Genomic DNA, 16,533 nt, shown 5'->3' with positions numbered 1-16,533 from the left:
AGCGGTTCTAGGCGCTACAGTCTGGAACCGCGCGACCGCTACAGTCGCAGGTTCGAATCCTGCCTCGGGCATGGATGTGTGTGATGTCCATAGGTTAGTTAGGTTTAAGTACTTCTAAGTTCTAGGGGATTGATGACCTCAGAAATTAAGTACTACAGTGCTCAGAGCCATTTCAACCTCTCCTGGGCTCGTGACTGTACTGTCTGGAGCCTGGTCAGATGAGTCTCATTTTCTGTTGGTAAAAGCTGCTTATAGGTTTTTAGTGCCGCACGAACTCCACGAATCTATGGACCCAAATCATCCACATGGCAATGCGCAATCTGGAGGGTACCCCCCTGGAACTTTTGTCCATTACAATGCACCATATCACTGGGCCACAATTATTCGCGATTACTTTGAAGGGAATTGAGCGAATGATCTGCCCACCCACGTCTCCCGGTATGAATGTCATGCAGCATCTACGGGACATAATCAAGAGGTCAGTTGTCAGTTCGTGGACCGGCAACACATTCATAATTTTGCACGGCTACAGAAGTGACTTGGCTTAGTATTTCTATAGAGAACAAACAACGATTTGTTTGGTTCATGCCACGACGAATTGCTGCAGTGTGTCGGGACAGAAAAGATCCGACACGATATTAAGAAATATCCCATTAATTTTGTCCCTCAGTGCACAGTTTTTTTACGTGGGTGGCCCCCTCAGTTTGGCACCACATACTGCCGCTTGCGTCGCTTTGACCTTGAATCGACCTTGAATATGTCTGTAGTCAACAGCAGCATTTCGCCTTGCTATCGCTGGCCGCTGTCGTAACCACGTTTGAAACAAACGGACTACAGTTTAAGCTATCCCCCGATGTAGTTTCCGTTCCCTGGTCATTAACAACCGATGCGTGTAAAAGTCTATAGTGTAATTAGCAGATACATATGCTAAATTGGTAATCTGACGGGCGCCCAGACGATTAACCGCTATCGCTGTTACCTTCATTAACAACTTACTCTTGTTTCCTTAGTCGGGGGTATCGGCTGGTACATAAAGGGTGACTTTTCTGACTCGGGCTGTAGTCCGCCATGCAGAAAACACTCCTCGTCGTCGTGCTCGCGGCCTCTGTCGGTAAGTCCCCTCTCCGAAAACTGTCGGAGGGAAATGAATCTTTGCTTTGACTGTATGTTATGTTTGGCTTACAAGGGGACCACATAGGAATCAATTTCTTGAAACGATTTATATTTATGGTGTGTGAAGTTCAGGGACCCAGTATGCCTCTCCCAAACCATTTCGGTGCAAGTCTCCAAAGTACTGGACCAAGATAGATTTTGAAATTTAGCTTCCGGCATTAGAATGCTCAGCTATGATGATGTTCTTTCGACAGGCACTAGTGTGTTCACCTACTGCGTGGGGAAATGGATTCGACTCTTGGTGGAATAAAATTTTGAAGCAAAGGTGCATGTTCTGCGTACACTTCCGTGAAGCGTAAAATAAATGTTTTTGTAATTTATTAGTGATACAATCTTTTATAAAAGAAACGTAACTAAGAAATATTGCTTCCAAACAGAACTAGATCTTCGCAATTAGAACTATCAAGACACGCTTTTTTATAAAATATATAATTGTGTATTTTCATTAGCATATATTTCATTAATTTTATGTTTAGATGACGGGGTATTCGAATAAAACGAAAAAGAACGATGACCAAAACAGGACTCGATCTACCGATTTCCAGTCTTGCACACTTAATATACACCTAGGCGACAAAAGCCATGGGAGTCCTCCAGATATGGTGTCGAACCTCCTCCTTAGGAGAGTAGTGCATCATCTCGACGTGACATAGACTCAAGTCGTTGAAAATGCCCTGCAGAAATACTGAGCTATGCTGTCTTCAATTGCCTTCCATAACTGTGAAAGTGTTGCCGCTGTAGGATTTTGTGCTCTGAGCACTATGGGACTTAACATCGGAGGTCATCAGTCCCTTGGAACTTAGAATTGCTTAAACCTAACTAACCTAAGGACATCACACAGATCCAAGCCCGAGGCAGGATTCGAACCGGCGACCGTAGCAGCAGGGCGGTTCCGGACTGAAGCACTTAGAACCGCCCGGTCACCGCGGCCGGCTGCTTGAGTATGTCCCATAAATGTTCGATGGGGTTCCTGTCGGGCGATCTGGATGGCCAAATCATTCGCTCGAATTATCCAGAATGTTCTTTTAAACAATCGTTAACAAAAGTGGTCCAGTGACGTGGAACACTTTCACCCAGAAAAATACTGTCGACCTTTGAGGGCGTGGCTGGCTGCCAGTAGTCTCCAAGTAGCCGAGAATAGCCATTTCCAGTTAGTGATCGGTTCCACTGGACGAGAATATCCACACCATTATGGAGCCACCACCGGCTTGCACAGTACATTTGAGTTTTTCTGAAGTTAACGTGCCACAAATACAAGAAATTAGAAAGATATGACTGTCGGGTGATCGCCTTGCTAAACAGAGACAAGGAGCGGGACGTTCCGTTCATCGCACGACTTTCGAACTTAATTTATCTCTGTGAAATTTAATTACCAGAATATGTAATTAGCATTATTTACGATACCAGTTTCACAACAGTGTCCCACTTATTATGCTTATTACTTTTGCACTGATTTTCCTTTCCGGTAGAAAAAGAAGTAGTTATAAATAATACTTGGGTTCTTACAAGTTTACAGTTATTAACACTGTATTATAGAAAACGTCACCATACTCATCTCAAGCCCATATTACGATATTAATAAATAAATAATAAGCACTTGACAATGACAGAGGAAATCTCTACCAAAAGCTCGTGGGTTCAAATGGCTCTAAGCACTGTGTGACTTAATATCTGAGTTCATCAGTCCCCTGGACTTAGAACTACTTAAGCCTAACTAACCCAAGGGCATCACACACATCCATGCCAGAGGCAGGATTCGAACCAGCGACCGTAGCAGCAGGGCGGTTCCGGACTGAAGCGCCTAGAACCGCTCGTCTATATCGCCCGGCGAGCTCGTGGGCAGCTAAGCACTTGATACGGATTGAAACCGAAAAATACTTTATTAATAAAATCATAAATTAATTCATAATATTCCCAGTAGTTTTCCATAATTCACAGTTCTAAACAATTCTCTTGAGTTTAGAGATATTCCACGAATTTGGGATATTAGGAATCATATGCATCACAATGGAAAAATAATTCAGTAAGATGATTCGTAATATAATAAAATATATATGGAGTTACGTCTCAAAGTACGCGAAGATAATGACTACATGGTTTTGAGCTGTGTATGATCAATGTGATCTTCATTATTCTAGAAGGCCTCTATGCTGTGAGGTATTCCCAAAATCGTGGTTCTCACTGATTCACCATTCGTTCAAAAAAATAATAAATAAAATAAATTCGAATGTCAGGTAGTATGCTGGAGTCACATTTCATGGGAAAAGTTAAATTATTGGTTGAAAGGCCACCAAATACTACAGTAAAACGAAATTAAAAACAGAATTTTATGGGCAAGACACCCAGAAACACCTGTCATTCAGGTCACACTTAGTATTCCTGACGAGTATTTTACACGGTGTTGACGAAGGATGAATCAGTGGAAATTGATGGAGGTGTGATATCTGCCACCACTTTAGTATTCTTCCGGGAACATAGATTTTAATACTTACGGTGTGCAGAACTGTTTAATTTTATGGACTGAAATAGTCTAGTAACATACTTCATTTGGTGGCTTTCAGAGTTTCATGTATTGCCCTGCAGATGAGTGAGTAGCTGCTACTTTTAATTTTTAATTTATACATGAACTGGTATGGGGTAAGTGCAGTGATATGACTTGCAAGAGCCTCGAGTGGTAATAGGAGGTAATCGGAGGTGCTGGAGTTGGTGAAACAACCTCGATTTTCTGCGAAGATTGTAATGAGGAGGACTGTAACTGAGTTGAGGTAAACATTTATTCAAGACATTTTGCATCAGAAAGTGTTTTTTTTTAACATAACCTTGGAATGGAGTTTGAGGTTTGTGGATATGAAGATAATGAAGTGTATGATAGTAGTGTGAGGCAGGGGCGCGTTTTGGTTGAGGAGTCAGGACTGTATGGTATTTTGTTCATTAATTCTCGCAATACCGCGGACTGTATGGAGGAAGGCGAAGAACATCCCATTTGAATATCTGCAGGAGTGCCGAGACTGTGTTGGCCGCAGGAGGCTTAAATTGTCATGGAGCAGGATGGTCGCACGGCTGCGATTGCCTGGTCATTTGGCGAAGGGTTGTCAACTTTGCGAGTAACGCGGGGCATTCATTGTTGCCCCGTGCTGCAGGAAGGGAATCAGAAGGGGGCCATTTTTGGTCCTCTATAAATGGCTGTGAGGGGCTAACGATTCACCTCGGACGACGGCGTTTAGCCGTAAGTGCGGAACTGGTTAACATCACAGCCCCGGGAATTTTATGAGACAGCCATTCACCGCCTTGTGTCACAGTGGGACAAGTGTCTTAACAGGCAGGGTCAATACTTCTAACATACAGGTACTGGTTTCTGCAATTATGCTACCGGCTCGTTTCTTCTTCAACGCCCCTGACAGATAGGTTTCTGTAAAACCAGATTGTAACAGAGGTCGACTTACGTAACTACAATCCTGGACAGAGCTGTAAGTTCCAGTAAAGGTATAGTACAAATATTAATCTGATGTTACGTAGATCAGTGGTTGGCTCTACAGAACCAATGTTAACCAATCTTAGCGGCATAGTATAGTCATGTTCAAGAAAATCAGAATACCTTGAAAGACTAGAGATAGGACGTTCGTATTAACAAGACATGTAAACAGTTATGTTCTGGAGAGATGATCAGCATTTGGACATGTCGTGTGCGGGGAGTCACGTGTGCGGGGTTTGAATTCCATTCAGCACAGAACTTTTCGTCGCCTGATGTCTAACTAAACAAGCGCACATCTCACTACTGGTGAACCAACAATACCTATTTATCGTCTGTTCCTGGCTAGAAAACGACGGCACTAGATGCCGGGTTCGAATCCCAGTCAGGCAAAACAATTCTATCGTCATTAAGGTTCCAACATCTCGCTATTAGTGAAAACATTTCGTATTTAACTTCTGATTTTACGTACTTCGTTAACAATACGATTAGGTGCTGGGTTTGCATCCCTGTCACAAGATTTGCATGATGGCATTTCAAATGGTTTAAATGGCTCTGAGCAGTATGGGACTTAACTTCTGAGGTCATCCGCCACTAGAACTTACCTAAGGACATCACACACATCCATGCCTGAGGCAGGATTCGAACCTGCGACCATAGCGGTCGCGCTGTTCCAGACTGTAGCTCCGGCCGGCTGGCATATCAATTTTAAACATGAGCATACCTTGTTCCTTGTGAATAACACCATATTAATCGTCGTTGGGGGGGGGGGGGTAGTTCCCAGGAGATTAACTGTTGTGAAAGGATTCCCAGTTCAGTACAAACGTTTTTGTCATTCATTTTCAGGATCTGAATTGATGACTGATACAGGTGCCAATGTCTATACTTCAGGCCTCTTTATGCCTTGTTATTGGGTCTCAATAAGGTACAAACGAAGCTTAGCTTCGTTAGCAATGGCTATAGGTGCTGGGTTTGAATCCAGGTCCAGAACGACGACACTGGTCATGTCATTTAAAGTTCAAATTTATGTACATGCAGCTGTTGATGTGTTCCGAGAGCAATGATATTACTGGTGATTCGCTGTTAATATTGAGATTTCCGTCGAGTGCTTGTTGCCGTTAATAGAGTTTTTTTTACTGGTTTGTCCAATATTCAGTTTCCAGAGCCACTCGCCATTGAGCGACGTTCAGCACGTGGATGGAAAACCTTTTCCAAAGCGAAAAACTTTTTCCAATTGCCGTACAGCTTTGTAACTCCATATATTGTCTCAAGTATTTAATTTTGACTAAGGATTTCTGCACGATATAAGTAAAATAATCCGTGTTCTCAGAACTTTTGGAATGTCACTTGTTGTAATTAAGGTTAGTTTATGAGTGTTATGGGGTGTCTCATCGCCAAGAACGTGTTTTCAAATATGTTTTGTATGACGATATTAGATGACGCATAGACTGACTGCCATAAAGATCTTTGGTCTCTAGTGGTCTCTTGCTGTACTCATTGTGTGTAGTCAAACGACTGTACCCCACGGGGTTTTGCTGTTTAGAAGACCTGCAACGCAGCTACGTTTTGTTGGTTGTATTCGGCAGTGACCCACTTTTTTTGCTGTCAATTTTACATGTCTTGTGAATATGAAGGCCCTATCTCTACTCATTCAAGGTGTTATGTTATTTTACTAAACATGTGTGTATTTGCATTGGAGATGCATATCTGCGAGCAATGAGCATCAACAGTCGTTGCTGTGGCCATCAGGAAGCATTCCGTGGCAAACTGAATGCAAGTATTTCATTGTACAAGCATTTAGGTCTCTTGAGTCGTGATATCGCTGAAAGAAGGACTGAACATTAGGCCTTAAAGTTATATCGACATCGAGGCATTAGAGACAGAACATAAGCTTGGAATGTTTCAAGGATGGGAAAGGTAGTTGCCGCGTCTTTTCAATATAACCATCATGGTGTTTGCAAGGTGCAAGTTTAGGAAATCATGAGAAACTTAAATATAAGCCGTGCGACTCCAGAATTGCAGTCCAGTGTGATAATCACTTTTCTTTTTCCCATGGAACATTCCCGTCGCCTAAAGGGAGGGTCGTGGTCAAAGTCGACATGGACCATAACGCGAGGTCTAGCCACCACTTCCATTGCCCTCAACTTCAAAGAAGGAAACCGTAGGTTACGATGAGAAGAAGTAAAAAGCATATCAATGACACCAGGTTTTTTACACTAACATGCGTAGCAGGAAACTGGCATCTCGAGGAGGAGGGAACCTCAATTCGTACTCTCGGCGAGACTTCCGATGCATTTTTATTTTATTTTTTTTTTTGGGAGAAGGACATTCCAGTGGCCAGAGGTTCATCGTTATTAGCAGTGGAAAATGCGTGAATCAACTGATCACTGCAGTAACACCACAACTCCAGAGTGTGTTAAGAAAAATACTAGAAAAAAAAACACACACAGAGAAAAATTATTGGAATTGTGTACAACTTCAAAATGTTTCACTAAGGAAGTGCCAAAATCAAGGAAATTTTTCTTGCTGTGAGCAAAGAAGTAATAAAGTGAGTCTTCTCAAATCCACGGAGTTCGTATTAGTCTGTCCAGATTCCACGGAGTACCGATTCCAAAAGAGGACCAGGAGAGGAGGTATTTGATGAGGAGTCGCACAGGTAATAAAGGCCAACGTCTGTCTCACCGAGATCCAGACACCTATGCCCATCCCCACACCAGGCGATGCTAGTCAATGTCTGGAACATCACAGAGAACACAGTGGGGTGACTGTAACGTGTAAGTATGACCGTGACAGGCATACCTTCTTCCGATCGACCCTATGGTACCGCGCGTATTGGACGTTAGTGCCGAGATAAGGAGTGCACACGGATCGCCAGAAGGCGCTCCAAGCCTCGTGGGAATGCTTCCCTTCAGCCACAGTCACTGTCGTATTCTGCTGCAGGCAGCCATAGATCACCTTCGTGGACACCAAGCGTATTGGCATTAGCGCTTTTTGGATATACCTGATTCTAATGGAAAAAAGCGAAAGTAAAAGAAGGGCAGCAGGATGTCCTAAAGCTGGAAAGCGTGGAGAAAGGGTCTCCAGCAACAGGCTGGTTAGGCTCGTGGGACAACGGACCCACCATACCATTTGAGAGTTGACAAAGAAGGCTCTCTCCCCTATCAGGCACATGATGCAGAAATAAACCGTCCTTGCACCGTCGGAGGGTGGAGGTCTCGTACCGAAACTTGAACAGTAAGTCGTGCAAACATGCAAGCCCAATGCAGCTACTATGCAGAGGGCTATGAAGGGAGGTATGGGGAGTCTCTCTTCCATATAGGGAATACTTGACGCCAAAAGTCATTAATATATTGCGTCCATTACAGACGATGGAGAGCTAATAAACGATGGTCTAGGAGCCAGGCAAGTAATTAAGCCAGTAGCCGTCAGAAGTTGATGGCGTTAGAGCCCCGCATATCACCAACTATAGCCATAGCGCCCCATTTATGTGCGTTAAGGCAGCTGTCACAAGTTACACCGCAGGTGGTAAACCACATCAAGACTCGCTGATCTTAGCACCGCAATGATGAACGAGGACGAGATCTTCTGCGTAAGCAGTTCAGCTGAAGACATGTCCACTGAGAGGCATCCCAAGCATGTTTTGACAGAGGAACGTTTCCATGGCGAATGATTTCAACATTGCAGACAGCGGACAACTTTGTCGCAAAGAACTGTGGATTAAGATTCGAATAGTGAGTCAGCCGTGTAGAGTACACTGGACGTCGCTTTGCGAAGGAGACGAATTACGAAGGCGACGGTAGTATCAGACTGTCCCATACTGCAGAACACCCCTTGCAGTAGTTGTGATCAAACCAATCTAGCTGAAGCCTAGAGCATCCGAAAGCCCATGCAAACGATGAACGTGAGAAAGCGAGAATATGTTGATACCGACAGAGAGGTGTCGTTATATGATGATAGTGACAGGGGGTGCTTGGTGACAGGAAGGGCATCCGGCCACCTCTTAAAATTAACATGCCACATCCGATTAACCAGCAGACCCCGGATGTCGGGATAATTGCTTAGAAAGAGAGAGCTACAGAGGACAGTGAGGATATTAATGGCACCGCCCAAACATATTAGACCCGGGGAAACTTAGTACTGGGCCGTCTGTTTAAGCCACGCATAAAATAGTTGAGTAAAGATCTTTGTGTCGCTGTTGAGAAACGTCGTGTAGCGATGATGATATTTCCGGTTTGTGTATAATAAGGGACTAAGGAGACGACTGAGGAAACCGTAAGGAATGTGAACAATGGATGACATAAGCTCTCGACAAATATCCGTTCAACCTGGCGCCAGTAGGTGATTAAATTTCCGATACCATGGGAGCTCGGCGACTTTTTTATACAACGCGTCTTGATAGCATCATGGACTTTGTCCTCCACCACAGCAGATCCAACGTTTCATCCTCAGGAGCAAAGGAGAGTGGACAGACTTCCGCATTGTTGGTGGGGTGGTGACGTGAAGAGTAGAGTGTTCCATAATGTGCATGTAGGGCAGACCCTTTATCGCACTGTGTATCTAAACACTGCCCATTGTCTGTCAAAAGAACATTAACCAAAGTTCTGCAATGGTGGAGCTATTCTGCTATCATGTGGTACATAGACTGATGCCCCTGCTCTAACCCATCGTGTGTGTGCAACCTGACCCTAGTTCCTTCAAAGTGGCGTCGAGAGAGTACAGTGAGTTGCGCTTTCGCACGATTCACCGTTGCGTAATGCTCTGGCGAAACCACATCACGAGGGTGCGGTAGACTGGCAACTGCATCAGAGAGTATAATGTCATCTAAGAGGATCGCCACCTCACACTAGTGGTGGAAGCGTGGTCGTCGTGTGCTGTAAAGCCATGGAGAGCACAAAGAGCTGCAACAAGCACCTCCTGAAGGAGGGCAATGCCATCACCTGCAGCAAGTAGATTTTCATGCCAGCTTATGGCGTTTGGAAATGGCATTGACATTGACTGTGGCTAAGCAGTAAGTTGGCTGCTTTTGCCAGTTGTGCGGGTGATGCAAACATAGAAGAAGCATTAGGAGCTGCCTTCTAAGCCCCAGTGGAAGGGCACATCACTCTGACAGAAAGAGAGTCCAAACTATCTAGAGGTTTCCATCGCACCTGTACAGCTACAGAACGTCCATTCTCAGAATCGATGTTATTCTACCAGTAGACGTACGTCTCATTGGAACGTTCTTTGGAACGCATTGTGAGGTGTGTCCATAAATAGCCTAAGACACAAAAAGGAGGGCAACCGCATCAGATGCAAGTGGGGGAAGGCTGGTGTCCTTACGTGTTTGTTGAATGAGAGAGAGAGACGTCATGTTGTATGGTGCCAAGGCGTCGAAGTACAGGGCATCATCCTGGTCATCATCCCATGCAAACGTCTGATGGAAGCAGTCATGAGAAGGGAGACAAAGTTGTCTCTTCCGTTTCCTAGGCGACCACTGCTCTCTAATATGCTGTCCCATGTTGGATGGCAGACAGCTGTAGTCCATCATGAAAGACAGCAGAAAAACGGATGTCGGTACATTTAGCTGCATGATCAACAAAGAAAGTGTCATGTTCCTGCTGACAGCCGTCGTCAGTTAGTACTTCCACCAGCGGCAGAGTAGGAGAGACAGGCAAAAAGGCCGTCACGTTGTTGAGAGGAGTTGACGCCATTGTCGGCTGATTCAGTGGGGCACATCAGGCAGCCATGCTACGGACCTGTACGACACTGGGGTGACACTGGTAACACACTGGTTGCCATAGGTAGAGTGACGTCTCAGACCGGCTGCTGACCCAGTCTGCGTCTGAGACATTCCGAACGGACATGGTCTTCCTCTTGACAACTGGTCTTTCTGGCCACAACCTGAACAAGTGCGCGGCTTGCCAACGTGTATGTCGACAGCGCTGCAGCCAACAATAATCATATAAGAAGGCACGTGTTCCCTCAGTTCAGTTTTTATCTCACATTCACCATTGAGGACATGGTAAGTTTCGGACGTGTTCCACATTTCAGCAATGTAGCTCACGACATTGCTGTAAGGTTTAAAGGCGTCCACGGCACCTCAAACAGAAATTCGAACAATTCACACACCCTCAATGTTCGGAGGTCAAAACCGGCATGATCTACCACGACAGCTTCTATGTGGCCGTCAGTGTATTGAACTAGAGTTTGTGGGCATGGGGATGCACAACGTCGACGCACAGCTCTTCATTCCCCATCCTGATATGCACAATGCTACGAACGATAGAAAAATGAATCCTGAGACTATCGTGAAGAGGGTGCCCCATTTCATCCCACGCAAACCGTTCATTCCATACGCTTTTGGTCCTGCATGATCCAACGGAAAAAATAATTTAATCGTGATTTGGCGATAGGAAAACGTCATGATGGTGCATTAATACGACACGGAGACAAGCCATTACAGGAAGTTGAGGGAAGCGAGCTGCCTGGCAAGCAGCACAACAGGCGGAAAAACAAACAAGATGTTCTCGTCTCACCACTACGAAGGCAGACTGACCACTATTCCTTCTACCTCAATGTGATATCTCCGTGAATGTTGATCACTCAGGATCTCAGTTATGACCGGACATGTTAGATAAACTGAACCACAACACAAGACTTTGCACATTTGAGTAACTTTTGTGGCAAATACACTGATTAACCAGAACATTATGACAACTCATCTACTACCGATATAAAAAAGTCCAGGCGATAGCAATGTCACATGGCGAGGAATAACTGCTAGTCAGACACGCACATGGTGCATGTAGTATCAGCGAGCGTGCTGTCTGTGAGTAAACAGGGAATGCGCGCGGTCCACTTGAGTTGCCACGGACACATTGTGATGGCCTGGAGGCTTGGCGCGAGCAATTCGGAAACCGCACGACTTGTCGGGTGTCCGAGGAGTGCAGTGGTGATCGTCGTCAATGCATGGCGAAACCAAGGTAGAACCACGTGCAGACGTCGGGGGGTTGGGCGCCTATTCCTCATTACAGATGTCGGACGTCATAGGCTGGGCAGACTATAAATCAGGACATGAGGAGACCTGTGGAGGAAATAACATCATACTTTAATGCTGGACAGAGTATATAGGTGTCTGAATTGACAGTGCACTGAAAACTCCTAATGATGTGTCACCGCAGCCGACGACCCATGCATGTGTCAATGTTAACACCAGGACATCGACAACTAAGACTGAAATAGGCACGTGACCATCGACACTGGACACTGGAGCAGTGTTACAGCGTTGCGGCGCCATTAAGCTACGGGGAACGCTTCAGTTGGGCATCCATGGATACAGTGGAGCTGATGCAAGGCACCATGATAACCAAGGAGAATCGTACACTGGTTGCATGTTTTCCGAATGCAGAGGTGTTTATCAACAAGATAATGCCCCTTGTGATGCCAGCCGTGTGATGGAGTGATTTGAGTAACGTAGTGGAGCGTTCCAATTGATGTGCTGGTCCCCCAACTTGCCAGATCTGAACCCAATCGAACAAATCTGGTACGTGTTTGAACGTGGCGTGAGAGCTCATAGCCCTCTCTCCGTAATTTTCGGGAATTAGGTGACTTAAGTTTGCAGATGTGAAGCCAACTTTCTCCAGCGACCTACGTGGACCTCATTGCTTTCACGCCACGGCGTGTCCCCGCTGTTATCAGTGCCAAAAGTAGACGTACCGGTTATTATGTAGGTGCCCATTATGTTATGGTTGATCAGTGTATACCTCAATATTCATCATAAGAAGAGTATATGTGAATTCGCTAAGGAAGATGAAGAGTCTCATGCCGAAGACATCTGAGAAGATGTGGTTGGCAGGAGAGCCAACCCGTATAACTAAAGGAGGCCGAAATGCACGCGTTTTAGCTCACGCAGGCTGGCGTGAGGTCTGGAACACGACAAGGGAATTATAATTGAGAAAAACGGATGTAGCTGGTGGAATACTTAACTTTAATCCATTAACAGAGAACGTCGCTCTTTATGGTACGTGATTCACAATATCAATAGAACGGATACTGCCGCCTTGCTAGGTCGTAGCAAATAACGTAGCTGAAGGCTATGCTAACTATCGTCTCGGCAAATGAGAGCGTAAAAGACAGTGAACCATCGCTAGCTATGTTGGCTGTACAACCGGGGCGAGTGCTAGGAAGTCTCTCTAGACCTGCTGTGTGGCGGCGCTCGGTCTGCAATCATTGATAGTGGCGACACGCGGGTCGGACGTTTACTAAAGGACTGCGGCCGATTTAAAGGCTACCACCTAGCAAGCGTGGTGTCTGGCGGTGACACCACGGAAGACGTACTTTCTAAAGCTTTCTCTTCACGTTACTATCATTCCTATCGAATTTCCACAATGTGAAAATACTCCACCTAACGCAGGCGCTGTAGAAGAATTGAATCCCTCAATAATCACCTCTCCCGTTTTCTCCCAAAGGAGAAACATAGAAATCCTGACAAAACTTCAGAACTAATCGCGAAGAAAAAATACTTGATATATGTGGAGAAATGAAAATTCGAAAGAATGCTGGTTTTTAGGTGGCTATTTGCTCAAACTATTGCCAAAATATACGCTGAAGCCTTGAAAATAATTAAGTTCTCCTACAACCTAAAAGCCATGCTAGAAAGACAATTGGTATGTTATATCAGTCACAAAATTCTAATCGCCTTAATTCGACATTAATAAGGATTATTGTCTTGATACGTATAAAAATCTACGAAGCATTAATGCTATGCCCAACCTAACGATTTGGCTGATTGTAGCACCATAAAGATTATGGTTTCATCTCACATGCACTGCAGCGTCTCTAGACCAAAAATAGTTCCAAAGCAAATAATTTTTCTCTTTGAGAATAATCTCGACCATCCGCTGTGTTCTGTTCTACCTCTGCTCGCTATTCATTTCACCCAAAATGTACGACACTGGGGTAGTTGTTGCACGGGGAATGAAAAAGACTTCTTCTGGAAAAAGTGGATAAAATCATCAACGGTTTGCCGTATTATTGCTCTGGATAATAACTTTCTCCTAGCTTCGCTGCACCATGCTATTCTGACACGCTCATTTTTACTATTATATCCGGTAACTCAATAATAATATATATGTATTAATCTGATACTGTGCTTGCAAGTGTTTTTCATGTTATGACGTCCACAACCTGTATCTTCTGCTTGGTCTCGTCGCCAGGATTACATGATTTCCTTACTCTGGATGTACAAACTGACTATGTAGGCGCAAATTCCAAACATGCCTGCATGAGATACTGTCTTTTTTATATATGGACATGGGCAGTTGATTTTCTTCACAAAACAATTGTTTTTATTTCCTCAGGCAGCAGCTCTGCACAGAAGAGATGCTCCCCACGATGCATGGATCTGGCAGAGAGAGTTCACAGTGCCAATGTCATCAACAGACGTAAGTATCGAACATCCGGTCTTTAGTAAATTTACTCTTTCAGAAGTAATAATTTTTGTAATGGTTTTATAGAGGTAAATAAGAAGAAAGAAAATTTTCCTGTGGTTCCTAAATGTTGCTTCTTCGTATTAATACAAACGTTTGGTATTTATTTTATTTATTTATTTATAGTTAAATAGTGATCTCGCAATGCTTCGTAACTGCTACATATATATGGATAAACCTCACGATTTCCTTCTTTTCCTCCGTCCTTCTTCTCCCTCATATGTAATACATACATAAAGGCATGGGAATTGGATAACCCTTCTAATTTAATAATATACATATATAGTGAATCAGGAGGAAAGATACGTGCTGTGACAGGTGATACTACTGGTGATCCTGAACAAAACACTTCTAACAAACGTGTGCCTCAAACGCGCGCTAAACCCTCTGGGCGGAACAGGTAATACGATTATGGAAAGTGGCAAATGTTTAGATCAGTTACTCCCTCTAATTTTCATTTACTGTAATTTAACAACCTTGTCAACCAAATTGGCCCATAGCCGGATCTTTACGGAATGCAATTCTCTCACGGCTTAAGGCCTTCAAACAAGAAATCTTAAAAAATCAGGAAGATTGAAATCCGATTAAGATAGCAATAAAATAATTTAAAGAGAAAACCAGAAACATATGCAAAGTGCAATACAAATAGCTGAGGGCCACAATAAAAATTCAAAATTTTAAAGTGTATTACCATAATCTTTAAAAGGCAGAAGACCGCAATACTCAAGCTTGAAGGATAAATTTAGAAATTAACTTTCAAAATTTAAAAAAATAAAAAAATAGCCATAAGCCTTAAATTTAAAGTAGCTGACAACGAATAATTAAACACCGGTGGCCCTCAGAAGCCTCCAGGGAGGTCGGTCTGCCCTCGTTCAGTTAGGCGAGACAGGTGGTGAGACGAACTATACTTGATCCCTAGGAACCGAATGAGGGGAGAGCCACGGACCGACGGCCACAACGACTTGCTTCCCGTCTATCAGTACATGAGAACTCAAGCCGGAAAGGTTACAAATGTGATAATCCACAATGGACTACGTATTAGCTGTCAAAATTACACACTATGTTGGACAGCGACAACATGTGAGGAAAGGACGCTGCCTGAAGTTACGTTAGTGGCCAGGGCAGGTAAGCAGAACACTAACGGCCACAAGACAGAAAAATTCCAATGGTGCATTCAAATTGCAGTCGACCAAAAAAGTTAATTGCACCGCATGGCTGCTAAATTTCAGCAGTGGAAGCACTGTGTTGCTCGCAGGAAAACCTCCCCAACAGCGAACCACCGAAACGAACCTTCACAACATGAATGGACGTGGCTTGGGTAGCTGAAACTACTACTCAGCTTAGACGTCCTGGGTCGGTGAACGACGAAGCTCGTAGCGATCGGATAGTTCCACACACGCTCCGACACTGCGCACGGGGTGTCAGTGGCCCCAGCCGACTGCACCGCGCGGAGGTAACTTCCCTCACCCGCAACATCCGTCCGACTTCCTGCTGGTCCGTCGCGACTGCTTCTCCGTCGCGACTGCACTGCTGGTGCGTCTCCCACTCACTTCTAGACACACGACGACGGAAATACTGGCTCGGACCTAACCGTACACACGCACACTGGCTACGCGACTTCTCTGCCCCGGGAAGAGACAGAGCTATGTTCCGCAAGATGGTAATTGAAAGGGCCCGGAAGCACTCCGAGAACCAGTTACACGTCTCCCGACTAGACGGCCGACCTTTCAGAGCCAATACAACGACGACATTTAAAATAACTTGCCAATCAAAATTACACAAACTACAAACACGACCTTATAAACACTTGTACGAAGACCTGAACGAAACGCTTCAGTAACTAAGCACACACGAAGACAAATTGGTAGTCGATGCACACAATCACACATCCGACTCATGAACGATCGGCGAGCAAAAACGCGTCGTCCGGTTGGAGGACCGACCGACGATCCGCCAAGACCGTGGCCTGACTCGAGTGATGCGTGGAAGCAATGATCGGGCGAGCCACGTTGACTCAGACCTCACTGCTGCTCCAACCCGACTGCGCTAGTGCCGCATTGCAACTCCCAACTGGCACGTCCGCACTGCGTCCCAGACGCGTTCCAACTCACTGGCAGCCGAAACTCGCGATTCGAACGTGCAACCCAAACTGCCTTACGACAGACCACGCCCGGGAAAGCAAAGATACTACGAGAGGGGATATATCGATTCGCGCTGTTAGTACCGGTCAGGGTCAAGGAAAGCAGCAACTCAGTGACAGTAGTAATTGAAATTAACGTAGTGAGGTCAAAGTACGTTAAAACAGGGCGCGAAGTACATGATGGTGGGAACACGAGCCACGAACGGCTCAATGCCCTTTTCTTAACCGTCTCCGGGTAAACCAATGAAAACAGTTAGGAACGGGAAAGGTGCGGAGGACGATAA

At 44.9% G+C, this 16,533-nt stretch overlaps 1 protein-coding gene across 1 annotated transcript in view; it reads left to right on the top strand.

The window, feature by feature from the left end:
- The first annotated feature begins 1,068 nt into the window (after window positions 1-1,068).
- Window positions 1,069-16,533, top strand: part of LOC126285160 (uncharacterized) — a 30,243-nt gene continuing 14,778 nt past the window's right edge. The window contains exons 1-2 of the mRNA XM_049984471.1: window positions 1,069-1,111; window positions 13,981-14,064. Of these exons, the coding sequence (XP_049840428.1) occupies window positions 1,069-1,111; window positions 13,981-14,064 (127 nt within the window). The remainder of the gene's footprint in view (window positions 1,112-13,980; window positions 14,065-16,533) is intronic.

The sequence above is a fragment of the Schistocerca gregaria genome, chromosome 8 (genome assembly GCF_023897955.1).
Source record: "Schistocerca gregaria isolate iqSchGreg1 chromosome 8, iqSchGreg1.2, whole genome shotgun sequence".
In the NCBI taxonomy this organism is placed as follows: Eukaryota; Metazoa; Arthropoda; class Insecta; order Orthoptera; family Acrididae; genus Schistocerca; species Schistocerca gregaria.
This window is presented reverse-complemented; position numbering and strand designations above follow the sequence as displayed.